The sequence below is a fragment of the Gastrolobium bilobum genome, unplaced genomic scaffold (genome assembly GCF_033153095.1).
Source record: "Gastrolobium bilobum isolate Gb01-03AN ecotype WA unplaced genomic scaffold, APGP_CSIRO_Gbil_v1 utg36856, whole genome shotgun sequence".
Taxonomy (NCBI): Eukaryota; Viridiplantae; Streptophyta; class Magnoliopsida; order Fabales; family Fabaceae; genus Gastrolobium; species Gastrolobium bilobum.
In genome coordinates, this window is record NW_026896491.1 from 109,959 (window position 1) to 124,638 (window position 14,680).

Sequence of the window (14,680 nt, forward strand, 5' to 3'; positions counted from 1 at the left end):
TATATAGACTTTGGACTCTCTTATCTTACGAGCTAACGAGACTTTCCCAAAGTCTGTATCATTATAGTTGTATGGAGTAATATTCAATCCCCAGTAAGTCAGAAAACTAATCATCCTAGTATATAAGAGGGGGGGAGGGAGGTGGGAAAATTGAGGATAGGGCAGTATGCAAGGCTGTTGTTTTGGCAAGATCCGGCTTTGCCATTCAAAATTAAGCACGTTTAAATGTTACCAGAAAGTTGCACACTTGATGTTGAAGACTCAGAACTTAAATATGTACATAATATGTTCATAAAGTTCTCGTGAGGACATAATATAACGCAACCAGACTCGAGATTTGTGAGTCCTGACGCTTGATAGATATGCTAGCAATAGAGGTACACTGACAGATTACAACGTCATTACATTATCCCATACAACACCTAGTATAAAACGGCATCTACTCCGTGAGTAGCATAGGAATGTCATCCACTGGTGCAGGAAGCTGCAAGTTGCAAAAGAATTGTATCAGTCAGTTATTCTCTGATTTTATAAGAACTGTCCAAGCAAAAAGTACCAAGACAGAGGATAGAAAGCGAAAAAGGTTGCAGATTATATTGACTTATATGATCATCGTCAAACTCAATAAGTGTATGCTTCTAATTTGAGGAGAGCCTGTATTTTTTGATAAATTTTGCACAATAACATGGGTAACAGATAATTGGAAAGCAACCACTCACATGCTCACACCACATTGCAGACACAAAAACACATATCAGGGGAGGTTGAGGAGTCCTAATATGCAATCAGTTATACACAGAATCACAGTTGACCCCAGGGAGAGTGAATTCTATAAGGTTATAAGCTATAACATAATTTCAGCTTGGCTGCAAGTCAATTTTAATAAGGGACATCCAATCCAAGTAGAAACTGCTTAAAACCAAGGAACTGTGAGGCAACTGGAACCTTATCATAATGGCTAAACCCAACTATATTATTTTATGCTGTACCAATTACATCCGTACATATTAACTGCCTTCAACTTCTCTAAAAAAGTAGTTTATTTGACTTTTTCACTTGTTGCCCATATTCACTAAATTGATCTATAGTTCTAAACCTCATAACATACACACCCATTCATATGTATAAACCCTGAATCTGATAGGATAAATCACACCTTTCATGAAACCAATTGCATATTATGCAAGCTATATCAAATTGAAACACATGTATAAGTTTAAACATTCCTGTCAAAATTCATATGAAGAGACAAAAATCTCATCGATTATTTCCCATACTTGGCTTCAACGATTAAATAAACATATTCGGGCCAAAAAAACCATTCCCAAACAGGGTATCCAAAGACATCCTCACCATGACATCTAACATATGAGTCTTATCACTTCCGCAATGGATCCTCACACGTCTCGTTTAACATGATCTCAACCGTCCATATTCTCTATCCTAATGCTCTCTTCTCTTGATCACCTTTGATTTATACATTAGACGGTTGAAATTTCTCATGACCTAATCTTGTTATCTGAGAAGTATACGTTCCATATCACCTCGGAATCCCTTCTTTTAAAGGAAAAATAAAATAAAAAAATTCAATCATAATTTATAACAGCTATATTTACTCCATCTTAATCTCACACATAAGTAACAAAACCTAATCAAGTGTTCCAAAAAAGTTAAAACCTAAAATTCACAAGCAAAACACCAATTAAATTTAAGATTAACTATTTAAACAATAAAAAAAAAGGAAAAGAGAAACAAAAAAACACCTTGGATGATAAGAACGATCGAATTCCATTTCCATGGCAAGGAGAGGAAGTGAGGGATTTGCGGCAGGAATGAACGGTTTTGAACTGGTCAACGTTGAGCCTCTTGTTGATGATGCCAACCTGGAAGTAGATGTTATTGGAAGGGGGCAAATCGACCTTGATCTCATCGACGTTGAACCAGAGGAAAAGGCGCTGGACCTGGATGCCCTTGAGGTTTGTGATAGAGCCATAGCTGAGCTTGCCGGTGATGGTGGTTGCGTAGTAGACCTCGTAGTCGAACTTCACGTAGCACGGCTTCTCCAAAACGACGGCGAATTGACCGTCCTCTGAGAGGGTGTAGTCGGTGACGGTGTCCGGTAACAGACCACTCGGGAGCCCGTATTTTGGGAGAAGTTCGTACACGCTTTCTTTGGTTGAAACAGAGACATAAAACAGAGTGAAGATGACCGCAGCAAACACGTGAGATCTTTTTGGGGTTCTTGTTGCCATGGCTTCTGCAATCAACAGAGAAAGTAGCGATGCCAATTTCCAGTTAACGCTAACGATGCTATCTATGAGTCTCTCAGTGGCGGTGCCAATTTAAAAATACTTTTTTAATTTTTTTTATTAAAAATGAGCACTGCAAACTGTTGTAAAATTATTAAGGATGAGAAGAAGAATAAAGGTAAGAGAGATAGAACTTGTTATATTGTCACATTAATATCTTATTTATAGGCTCGAAAAATTATTCTTCAACGGTTATACTGTCTTCAACAGCTGTAATGTCTCCGACAGTCATAACGTCTCTAAGAGTTATATAATGAATTGGACAATTAATAAATAGTTTATAACACAAACAAATTATTAACTTTTTATTTTATTTTTTTCAACGTGCAGATGCAATGTTGTTTTTCTCTTTACAAGGACGCCATATCCGTTAAATCAATAATATTAGCTAAAGGACAAGATCAGGGATTTTTATGTTAATCTGCATTATTTATTGAATTTAGTTAATATCTATTACTATGTATCACATCCTCGGTCTGCTCAATTGCAATAAAAACTTAAAGGCAAAATACAGTAATTTTAACCATCTCCTGTCACTCTTAAAACGTGCCCAACTCTTTTTTTTCAAAAAGCTGATGAGACCCAACTTGTTTCTATCAACAAGAAAAATTGCTTATAATGCCCAAACTTAAATCACTGTTAAATAAAAATAAAGAAAAATGTGGATTAGCACCGTGGTAGGTATTTTTAGTGCGTGTTATGTATTTTTGGTCAAATAAATAATGCTTTATTAAATATATAATAAATTATCTTTTTATGAAAGGGTAATTTTATACGCAAACTCGTGGGACTCGCGCGACCTTACCGATGACAAACTCAGTTTTCTTTTTTTTCGTAAACGACAAACTCAGTTTTCTATTGCGTACTGTTCTTAAAATATTTGGTTCGGTGCTACGTCAGAGGGGTTTGCAAGAAAACTGATCTTATTTGATATGACACAACAAATTTTTCTATACACACAATATTTGGTGGGGCTCATACTTTTAGAAGAAACAAGAAAAAAAAGAAATTATGACACGCAAAACGAATCTCTATAATATTACACAATCACTTTTCCTACAATATAACTCTTATAAAACCCTATGTCATACGAAAGGAAACAATTATAATCATATAAAAATAAATTAATCATAACAAAATAAAAAAATATTAAAAAATACCTTTTTAAAATTTATTATTTTAATTTATCGTTACATGATAAAAAATTTCTTATAAGATATGATATTTTCATCTCCTATACGTACAAAAATGTACGAAATTTATATAGTCACGCGAGCAGGAGAAAAAAAAATAGATACTACATAATTATATATATATATATATATAAAATAATTTTATTTTTTATAACATTGAAAAATTTTAAACCTAATTTTTATATAAATGAAATGAAGTGGAGGATACGGAAGAGGTATAAGGTAGTTGAGAATATTTAAATTTATTTTTGAAAAATGTATTTGTTATGAGACAATGTTGTCCCTCTATATATATATATATATATAAAGATGGAATCCATTATTTTTTCTCTCCTTTTTTTTATTGGATTCCATTCATTTGTTTGTATATTATGTAAAATAAAATTATTTCATGCAAAATAAGAAATATATTTTCTTTATTTTTATTTATTATGTTATCATGTGAGAGAGTTAAAGTCTAAATATGTTAAAAAAACAAGAGATAAGATATTGTTACTATCAATTAGTGTTACTACCAATATCACTACAAGTTTGTTTCACTTTTAGATTGATTATGTTGATCCAACAATTATATTTATTTCTACATTTGTATAATTATAATTCCCCATATTTAAAGTGAAAACATTAAATATAGTGAATCATAATCATTCAAAGTGAAAATAAATATAAAATACTAAAAATAGGGAGAAGAAAGATTTTTTAGAAAGTTAAATCAGAACAATTGGATCAATATAGTAGGTCTAACGGTAAAACAAACTGGTAGTGACATTAATAGTAACATTAATTGGTAGTAACAATATCCTATCTCAACAAAAACAAATCATCTTTTTTAAAAAATCTGGGAAAGAATTCTTCACATATCTATAGACATCTTCTTAATTTTATTTATATTTAATGATTTTGATTTATTGTATGGGATAAGTTATATTTATCATCATTTTTTTTCATTTATTATCACTAAATTTTAACCGTTAATTTTCATTACTATAATAATTATAATTTATTAAAATTAATAATTAATTAATTAATATAACCCAATAAATTATAATCAATAGATTAACAAAAATCAACCATTAGGATTTGATGTTAGAAACTAGTAACAAAAAACAATGGTAAATATAACCTCTTCTTTATTATATATTTAAACTGTTAGAGGTGTTTACCAAAAAAAAAAAAAAAAAACTTAGAGGTAAATTTTGCCATTTTGGTACATGACTTTTTATTCTTAAAACAATATAAAAGTAATCCGCAGCTCAAATTACATATTTAAGATTTTTTTTTCTTTTTAATTTGGGATGTTGTCACCCATTTCAGTCTGTTCCTTAGTCAGACAGAACCCGCTTACAGAAGTTATGTATTTAAGATTTTAAATAATTTTTTTTTTTTTTTTTGTAATAAAGAGGGGCAAAAGCCCCGAGATTTTAAATAACTTAAATATGACGAGTTTAGAGTATATTGTTAAAAACAAAATAAAATTGACATTCAACCAAATTCATAATCATACCATGTCGCCACGCATCTTGATCTTCTCGTGGTTATGCTCAACATTCGTATTTCAAGGACATGTTGTGCTAACAACTCCCACAGATATCCACGACCTGCTTCCTGAGTATGGCTTTCCAAGGGGTCTTATACCAAACAACGTGGTCTCCTACGTTCTCTCCTCCGATGGCTTCTTCAGCATCCAACTCGAAGAACCCTGCTACGTCCACTTTGACCATTTGGTCTACTACCAAACCCTAATCACCGGCAACCTCAGTGACGGCTCTGTTTCCGATGTGTCGGGGATCCAAGCCAAGAAGCTCTTCCTCTGGCTCTCTGTCACCGGAATCAAGGTCCACCACGATTCCGGCATGCTTGAATTCTTCGTCGGAGCATTGTCACAGAAACTACCCGCGAAGCAGTTCGAGAATGTTCCTGGCTGCTCTCGCAACAAGGCTAGTAAAGGATCCCTTGTTTATCCTATCTGAATGAATGAAAATTAATGCCTAGTGTTTTTCTTTTTTCTTTTTTCTTTTTTGTATACAATTGTTTTTTCAAATGATATTTATAAAGAATTTATGATGTGTGATTTATTTAGTGTCGTCAAATTAGCTTTATATAATATGATATTTTGGATAACCACGCTAATTTCTTGCACACTATTATCTACTAATAGCGTGGTTATCTAAAATATGATATTTTGTAAACTTAAAACTCTTGTACATTTAGAATAGAGATAGGATCAATTAATTTTTGTGTATCTATAAGACTAATAAGTCTTATTTTAAATTTTAATTGTTAATTTTTGTGTATCTAATAATTATAATTTATTGAAAATTAATAATTAATTAATATAATTTAATAAATTATAATTATGGGATTCAATAGTTAAAATTTAATATAAAATTTATTATTTTTATACCGTTAAGTTAACCTTGGTTATAAAAACCTAAACGTGAAGCAAGTGCGTAATTTCCGACCTTGATGGATGATTGGTGGCGGTTACTAGTCAGCATCAGCAGCAACACCCAAAAGGTAAAAATAAAAAATGTTAAATAAAAAAACTTAACACTTTGAAAAGGAAAATGCAATTTTGCATTTAATTGAGATGGTCCCGGTACCAACAATAGTACAAATATTGTATTACTATTTGCAAATATGGTGTGCAACTGCCGACTGATAGGGGCGTAACTATCAAATAGGTTCGGCCAGATAGGTTCTGTCCTAAAAAGATAAAGTTTACTTAAAGGTATGTATTTTTTAAAAATATTTTTAGAGAACTTTATTTAATATTTTTTTTTTAAATAATTTTAATTTTTTAAGTAATAAAAATTTTAATGAAATTTTTTTTGACCTATAGGCGAGTTCCAACTCAGCCCGCTAAATTATAGGACTTTAAGAATTAGAACTAAAAAATATCCTACCATCAAAAGTTCCTAATAAGTTAGGGTCATATAGAATTTTGTGGACTACCTAACGAGCTTCAGCTAATTTTGACAACTCTAATACAAATAGCTAACAATAATAATAGAAGTATCTTAATCTAAGTTATAAAAGTCAAATCAATCAATAAATATAAATATTCAATGAAATAAAAAGGAAATTTGAGTATGTAAAATCATTTACTTTCCTTTTCTTCCTATCATCTAATTTTTATATTTTATAAAGGTTCTTTTTTATTATACATGACAGATTTTTAAACTTCGATAATATAAAACAAAATCACAGCATAACAATATATACTTGTGCACATCTTGAACTAAAAGGAATGTTTGGTCAGAAGGAGAAATAGTAACAAATAGTCAGAACACATTTCATGACAAAGAAAAATTTATTTTCTTCAAGATTTCGCAAGTGATTGTTTCAAATATATTGATCATATTTTCTGAAACTGCAACCAAAAGCATCCCATGTTTGGGCTGAAATCTAACCAGCCAACGGCGGAGCTAGAAAATAATTTTAGCTAATTTAAAAAAAAATGATATATTAAATTATCAAAACATTCTATTGTAATTACACAAATTTATTAGGAAAAAAAATTACTGAATTTTAGCATATATAATTTTAGCTAGAAGACAGTCTAGCAAAATATTTTTTTCTCTTCTTAGCTTTTTTGTTTACCTTACCTTCCGCAATGAATTGTGGAAATGACTTTTCTGGCAGTGGCACCAACACGTGGAGTAGCAACGAAGGTTCTAATAGGAAGAAAATATTGGTGAGCAGAGGAATAGTTTTGAAGAATGAGAAAGAAGACATCAACAAAATGGCTGACACATTCATAACGACTTCCGCAAACAACTGAAGATTGAGAGAGAAAAATCATCCAAACGTTTACTTACGGGATAAGATAAACAAGGTACATGAATAAAATGAGCAGGGAGGGAATTACCGCAATGGCTAAATAAAAATGTAATTATTACTTAAACCAATAAAAAGTGCAATCATTTCTTAAGATTGAGAACAATACAACAGTGATTAATATAATTTTGAGATTCACGGGAAACTCTTCACTAATTCAAAGTTCACAGCTTCTCTAGTCTTCAAAAACATGCACTGGAACAGCTTTTGCACAACATTTACAACATCTGCTCCCTATTCATGATTGTAAAGGAATGACCTCATTCTATTGCCAAAGTCAACAACTAACCACATCTTTACAAGAAAAGCATAGTCTCTTTCCCATAAACCTGTCCCAATTGATTTTCCAAAAAAAAAAGGCAACAATTTCCCTAACTGTATATAACCAAGATTATCAGATAAATTTTGGATCTCAGGCTTGAAGAACCTGACAGTGAACAATGTGACTCTTCAAACCACCACGCCCGGCGATAGTTGACCATAAATTTCTAACTAAAGACCTGGCATGACCCTTTCCAGCAATATTTTCCCAAAGGTGAGGATTGCTTTCCACACGTTTGTTTGGACTTGAAACATCAACTAGACTGATGCTCATATTGTTGCGGATAATGCATAGCTTTCCATTAAGGGGAACAAGAGCAGCAGCATCTAAAGTGCGGGAGCTACCTAAATGAAGCTTGCTATCAATAAACTTCTTCCATGAATCTGTTGCTCCATCATATACTTTGAGCTTGCACCCATCCTGGCAATCAAGTGCAAAGAGTTGTCCATTCAGCGAAATACTAGGATTACGCCAACCATTGACCATTCCATTACTCACTGGGGTCCATGTATCAGTTTCATGTGAATAAGCTTCGCAGATAACATTGCGATTCGACCCAAGTCCCTTCAAAAACCATGTTCCATTGTGAACAACACCAATAAAGGGCACCATGGCTGTGGTCATCTCAGAGATAAAGTTCCACCTGTTCCGGTTCGGGTCGTAAACTTCAGCAGATCGAAGTGTTCTTTGAATACCTTCACATTCCCCACCAGCAACATAGAGACAATTATTTATTACACAAGAACCAAACAGATGACGTTTCCGAAGCATATCCGGTGCTCTATGCCATTTATTTGTACGTGCACTGTAGAAAATGACACGTCTCATAGATCCCTTCAGTGGATCTCTTCCACCAAATAAGTATAGGTGGCAACCACTAAGAACTGCACAGCCAAATCCCAATGCTTCAGAATATTCCCCAGGAACAGGTGGAAGGGATTGCCATAGTTGGTAGATTGGATCGAAAGCATGCAATGAAATTCTTCCATCACGATCTCTTTTGATGACATATACCCATTCTTCTGCCATCCCCAGACTTTTCCTGAGTGAATAAAAGAAGTTTCCAGCCAGAAGGCGATACCATCTCTTGCAAACCAAACGCAGTTTCCTGTGCTCAACTCGAGGCACACGAATCAAACAAGCAATTGCAAGATCATCAGGAAGACCAGGTAGGAGAGGAGGCTGAAATCTTGTCTTCTCTCTACGTGAGTTTTTGCTCTTATGTGCATTCGGGTTTATGTCAGGTTGGATACATAGCTTTGATCCTGGAACAAATTTCCTTGCCCCAGCAACGGTTTTCAGGCCTGAATCTACTTTACAATAGCAAGAAACAGAGTCAACCTGTGTAACTTTTCATGTTAGTATGTTCAAAGTATCAAAGCACCAAAAAGATTTCACTAAAAATATGTACATGCATAATGTCCAAGAGCATATACACATCCACACAGTAAGGTTTACATATTATCTCCTTTCTAACTTCGTTTTGATACTGGTGTTTTCTGCAAGAAAAAGAAAATGAAGTTCCAGACGAATAACTTCACAAATTGAGTTACCAAACAATAAATCATTTTATCAAGATGGAAATTTTAGTTTCTTTAGAAAGGTCACTCAGTTTGAACATTATAATATATGAACGTAGCCAGGAATTTTCAATGCTGCAGGTGGGGCAGTAGTGAGATCTATTAACGAAATTTTATCGTTTGATAAAACAGTTTTATAATTGGAATTTATTTTATCAAACAATTTTAGCTTGATAAGTCATTCCATCACATGCATCATAAGATCATTAGACCAACTAAGGTAATATTAGTTTCATCTTTAACTGAAATACAATTTTAAAAAAAAGAAAGGAGCTGCTGATACATACATGTACCACAATTTGCTTTCACAATCTCAGATTTGTGAAGAAGCCCAAGAGGTTGAGTTCATATCACGGTTTTAAACAATATTTAACAGAAATATGCAGAGGGAGTAAGTTGTAAGTTGTAACACTAAAAATACAAACAGATCATTACAAGTGATCAGATAGAACCCAATCACCATCGACATGATGTCATCCTTGAGCAAAGAATGTCATAAATCCCATATGAACGCTGCAATGGATGCTTAGGCTGAGGGAGAGTATTGTCAAAGAGTCAGAAGAATATCAGGAAAAAAAAGGCAGGTGCAAGGGAAGAAAGTTACAGGTTACCAACACATACTGTGCATCAGTAAGAAGAGCTCGACAGAAGAACCTGTTACGACTTGTGCTTGGAGTATAGGGGCTTTATTAGGGCATGTGATAGATTGACAGTTAAACTTGTTAGTTAGGTGGTTAGAGAGTTATTGACTTTTGACAGCTTAGATACTGTATACAAGGAAGTTGGCTCCCCTTTAATGATAGCTTTTTGAAAAGTATTTTGTTAGGCCGAGAGTGCTCAGTTAAAGGGGAATGCCCCCTTGGCAAGAGAAGCGTCTCTTGAGTGTACATTCCATTTCCTTGTCAATAAACAGATTTTTCCTCCATTTCCACTCTTTTCTTTCATTCTTCCCTATTATTTCGCAAGTACCTAGATCTAAAGAATTCAGGACCGTAACAGAACCGTAATGAGATTCAGAAAGATTGGAAGGTGCTGAGGTCAACAATGATGTTTCCCAAATTGTTACAACCACAGTACCAAGTTTCACAGCTTCATATCCCTTGACTATAAAGCTTGGAAGATATCACCTTGGAGAAGACAAGACAGGGTACATTGTGTACCATTCCTTTCTAACAAATCTCGACATCTTTGAAAACAAAAAGCATATGGATTATGCTTCCTATTCTCAGTTTCTAAAGCATATAATAAGTGAAGAATGATTCATTCATATCCAAAGCCTGGATGGTCAGGGCAGTGGGGACTTGAATAGATATCACAGGTTTAATTTTTGACATACCAAAAAGATGGCGACATTAAGAAACACAAACATTCCCAGGTAAAATAAAAATTCAGCAATGAAATAGTAGTTTGATTATTTTAAAGAAAATATTATTATATATCCAACCACTCCCCACGAAACCCTGACTTGCAAGGGTAGAGATGAGGAAAATCCTTGTACGCAACCTTACCTTAACATTTTTACAAAAAGGTTGTTTCCCAAATTCGAAACCATGACCTTTAGGTCACCAAGAAGCAACTTTACCGCTGCTCCAGGCTCGCCCTCTTAAAATATTATTATATATCAAAAGATGAAAAAAGAGGATGCCAAATAAAGCAATTTTTAACTAATGAAAAATACCGAAAAAGAAAGAAAGAAAGCAAAAGACAAAAGAAGAACATGCATTTTATTTTTGCAAAGATTTTTATTCCTTTTCGGGAATAAGCTTCTTTGCAAATATGCAAGGGTAAGGCTGCGTACAAAGGGTTGCCCTCACCCCTACCCTTGCTAGTCGGAGTTTAATGGGAAGTGATTTCTCTTCATGCTGATGGGTAAGAATATCCATTTGCAATCACAAGCTTATATAAGATGACACTCTGTTCAAAGTCAGAAGAAAATAATTAAACCAAGACAGGCAAGATGGCGTGTGAAATAAAAAAGCTCTTTCCACAATTCAGTTTCAGAATTTCCTACAGAAATAGAAGTTCATTGTTTATCCTAAATGATGCTTGGCACCTAAAATTATAAAAGCATCTTCCATGGCTATAAAATGTTTTTAAAAATCCATTGTTAGGCCTATTATGTTTGTATTATACTCTGAGGAAAATTACATGTATTTGATCTTATCAGAAAGATGTCTTCCACAAAGGATTCTTCATTCCAATTTCTGAAAATTTCACACCCACTTTCAGGATCAAGGATATTGTTTTCAAAAAGTGAAAAATGCTTTTAATTTGTTTCAAACAAGTTATAGCTTTATTGCCTCTTGTATCCTAATTTTAAGCCCTTCCTTCCAGACGTCCCTATAAACCTTGATTCCCATTGCAACTCATGTTGACCCCAAATAAACCTTGAAACTCTTTCTTTCTGGTTTTCCTAAGTCAGTTACGATATCGAAGCCTGTACATATTTGTGGTCTGATGTACCAAGCAAATTTCATCATATATTCAGAATTTGCTTTATGCATCACCAGACCCAGCCAAATTCTTTTAAAGTGACCGTTATTTCCTTCTTAAAATTACCACCAAGAATGTATAAGATGATCAGTGAAAAAATTTAGATGAAGGTTGTCAGGAAAAACTATTAGATACCAGATGCATAGGTACCCTGATAGACAAAATATCTCTTTTCATCATACTTTTTGTTGAAAATATTAAACAAATGTCATCACACTTCAGCTATCCTCAGCATCTGACAGGCAATCATACCATGCTAAAAGTTTCTATTCAAATCCTTAGGTCCAATAATCTTCAAATCATAAAAATGAAAATAAATAAGGGAGACACAAAAAAATTTTGGAATTGAATTACAAGCAAATGATGCTCAGAGTATCATGCAAACAGAAGACAATATCAAATATCTCGATTTCTGTTTGAGGCTTAAACGAAGGTTTACCATTGTCCAGAATCTAGCAGGGATGGTTAAAAAATATCAAGGGAAAACAAGGAGCATGTGGGTGTAATCAGAGAGATATTTAGCAGGAGTTTGATTGTGAATATATAGAAACGGTCACTGAATAATTACTCCCTAGTATAAAAAAGGAAATCAATGGAAAATCCCACTATTCTCTATTTGGTAATACATTTCATAAAAGTTACTTCCAGAATGAGGAAGGATAGTGACAAGCAATAACTTTCAAGCATCATAATAGGTGGTGACGGTGGGATTGTGAAAGAGTGTTGATGAAGATACTTCCCTCTCCCGTGAATTTTTCTTAACTAAGACAAAAGAAAAGGAAGAATCAGGTAAGTGTCATGAGGACCACTGTTTTAGTCAGGATACATGGAAAGTACTAATATTAATTAGATCATACGGGGTAGAGACAAGGTAACAAAAAAAAAGAAGGAGAAACCCAAGAGTTGTTGGTCTAGTGGCAACCCAGGATTTGACCTGTCCAAAAGATAGTGGGTTCGATTCTTGAAAGTCGTAACTCATGGGAATGGTCAAGAGGCTCAAAACCGAAACCGAATTAGGCGGATCCATTAGGGTTTTGGATATCAGTTGGTATATAACAAAAAAAAAGGAGAAACATAAAAACACTCAAGGAACTTATAAGGAGGCGGAGAGTAGTTAAAAAGAACTGTATTGTATACAAGAATTGTGATAACCGTTCATTTTCAAAATCCTTAATCAAAAGGATCCCTGCTAATATGTTGCTGAGAGGACGAATTTGCAGGATAGAATGCCCAAGAAACAGGTTGACTTATAAACCAAGATGAATTTAATTTGTGTCTTATGCATGTAAGCCACCTGATAGCTTAAAATGGATAATCATGGGAACAAAGTAAAAGGAATAACGAAAAAGAAATCCATATACTATTTCAAAGTGACAGATAAAAGCATAAGGTCCCGGCCTCACTATTTGATCCACCAAAACCACTCCTCATTAAACCCCGACTAGCGAGGGTGGGGTGGCCTCACTATTTGATCAAAATAGAAAATAACAAAAAATAAAGGCAGGAGAAACATAAGCATAGCAGATTTTTTGTACTAAGATTACACTTCTATATTCCCAGAATCTGGAAAATAGTTTCAAAAAAATTCCATAAAAAGTTTATTATGGCAAGGAATGGAAGTATATAGAAGGAGGATGAGAATCAGCCAAGCCAAAACTAAAAAACAAAAGGAGAGCATTTAAGTCTAAAGAAACATGATGCCAAGAAAAGTATTCTAACCCCCAACCCCCCCTCTTTTTTCTCCCTTTTCTCTTTAAGTCTAACCGTCAAACCCAATACATATTCCACTACTTCAATGAACTGAAAAGGAAAACAAAGAAAATCCTCATTGTTATCCCATAAAATACTTTGGTAGCATTCTCTGTCAAGGGGGTGTGGAGTATGGAATACGGATTTGAGATCCCCCAAATTTAAAATGCTAGCTTAGTAAAACAAAATTGAAGAGCGCCAACAAAAAGATCTTTAGTTTGATTCCCGTTGATGAACTTGCAATGTAAGGTCATTTGTAAGAACCACAGTAAGTCCTCACAGAGACTTGTGATAATATACCTTGGAATGGGGCAATCTCCCTCCTCCTAAACCTTTAGTTACCAAAAAAAAAAAATGGTAGATTTTTCAGTTGGAAAGTGTTGAGTATGGACGATGGGTGTTGACATCCCCAAATGAACTTATAAGATCAAATTTTGACTTAGTCAGAGCCAAGAGCCCTAAAAAGTAAAAGAGAGATTCTTCCCATTTTAGAAGTATAAGGTTTATAACTATTGACTTATGTTCCAAACACAACCAGAGAATGATAGGAATTCGGGTTTGCCAAAACCCTCAAGGACAACGCTGGCAAATTTAACCTTTTATAAAACACAAAAAGCGGAAACTTAAAAAATGGAACAAGAAATCATCTGGATATGTCTCAAATGCATTGAACATGAAAAGTGAAAACAAAACAAATGCGCTTTAAAAATTGGACTCACCAGTGGAGCTTGAACTCTAGAGACCCTTTGAGCATTTGCAGAGCTTTCAACTAACTGGTTCATCTCCAAAGCTTAGTCTAGAATACGAAATGGTTTTTTCAACGCAAATTTAGCATCTTGGTGCAGATCAACATAACCCCTTTTGAACCTAGCATTCAATTATTGGAATCCGATCCAGTAAGTAGAAGAAAAAAGCTTGAATTTTTACCTCGGAAACTGCAAAAGAAGGGCAAATAGAGAAATGGGTCATTCGCAAATGACAAGTTAATAGAAGAACAAGGAGTCGCGAGGTTCACCTCTGTCACTCTCCACCTGCACCTTTCGTTGAGAACCCACAAGCTTTTCTTCACAAAAATTGTGTGATTGTCTTTCCTGGGGATATGAGAAAATTTATGTCTTTTTTTTTAATGTTAATTGAATTCAGTGAATTTGAGAAATTTAATAAAAAATTGTGTATAACTGTCATTAGAGGACA

General features: G+C 33.9%; 3 protein-coding genes across 4 annotated transcripts; 1 reads left to right on the forward strand and 2 right to left on the reverse strand.

Moving 5' to 3' along the window:
* Positions 1-177: 177 nt before the first annotated feature.
* Positions 178-2,418, reverse strand: LOC133300017 (uncharacterized). The gene is made up of 2 exons (XM_061499504.1): positions 1,764-2,418; positions 178-484 (listed from the first exon to the last, which is right to left on the reverse strand). Exons 1-2 carry the CDS (start codon positions 2,250-2,252, stop codon positions 440-442), a joined length of 534 nt encoding a protein of 177 aa, XP_061355488.1. The 5' UTR covers positions 2,253-2,418; the 3' UTR covers positions 178-439.
* A 2,538-nt stretch (positions 2,419-4,956) lies between these two features.
* On the forward strand, positions 4,957-5,488 carry LOC133300001 (uncharacterized). Its single transcript, XM_061499492.1, has one exon. The coding sequence runs from the start codon at positions 5,008-5,010 to the stop codon at positions 5,470-5,472; it is 465 nt and encodes a 154-aa protein (XP_061355476.1). The 5' UTR covers positions 4,957-5,007; the 3' UTR covers positions 5,473-5,488.
* A 1,910-nt stretch (positions 5,489-7,398) lies between these two features.
* Positions 7,399-14,680, reverse strand: LOC133300015 (F-box/kelch-repeat protein At1g55270). Of its 2 annotated transcripts, none has more exons than XM_061499502.1 (3): positions 14,502-14,680; positions 14,206-14,353; positions 7,399-9,005 (listed from the first exon to the last, which is right to left on the reverse strand). In XM_061499502.1, the coding sequence occupies exons 2-3, from the start codon at positions 14,266-14,268 to the stop codon at positions 7,755-7,757; spliced, it is 1,314 nt and encodes a 437-aa protein (XP_061355486.1). In that variant the 5' UTR covers positions 14,269-14,353; positions 14,502-14,680; the 3' UTR covers positions 7,399-7,754. The 2 variants fall into 2 exon arrangements, with proteins under 2 accessions (XP_061355486.1, XP_061355485.1); XM_061499501.1 differs by having other exon boundaries at positions 14,206-14,421.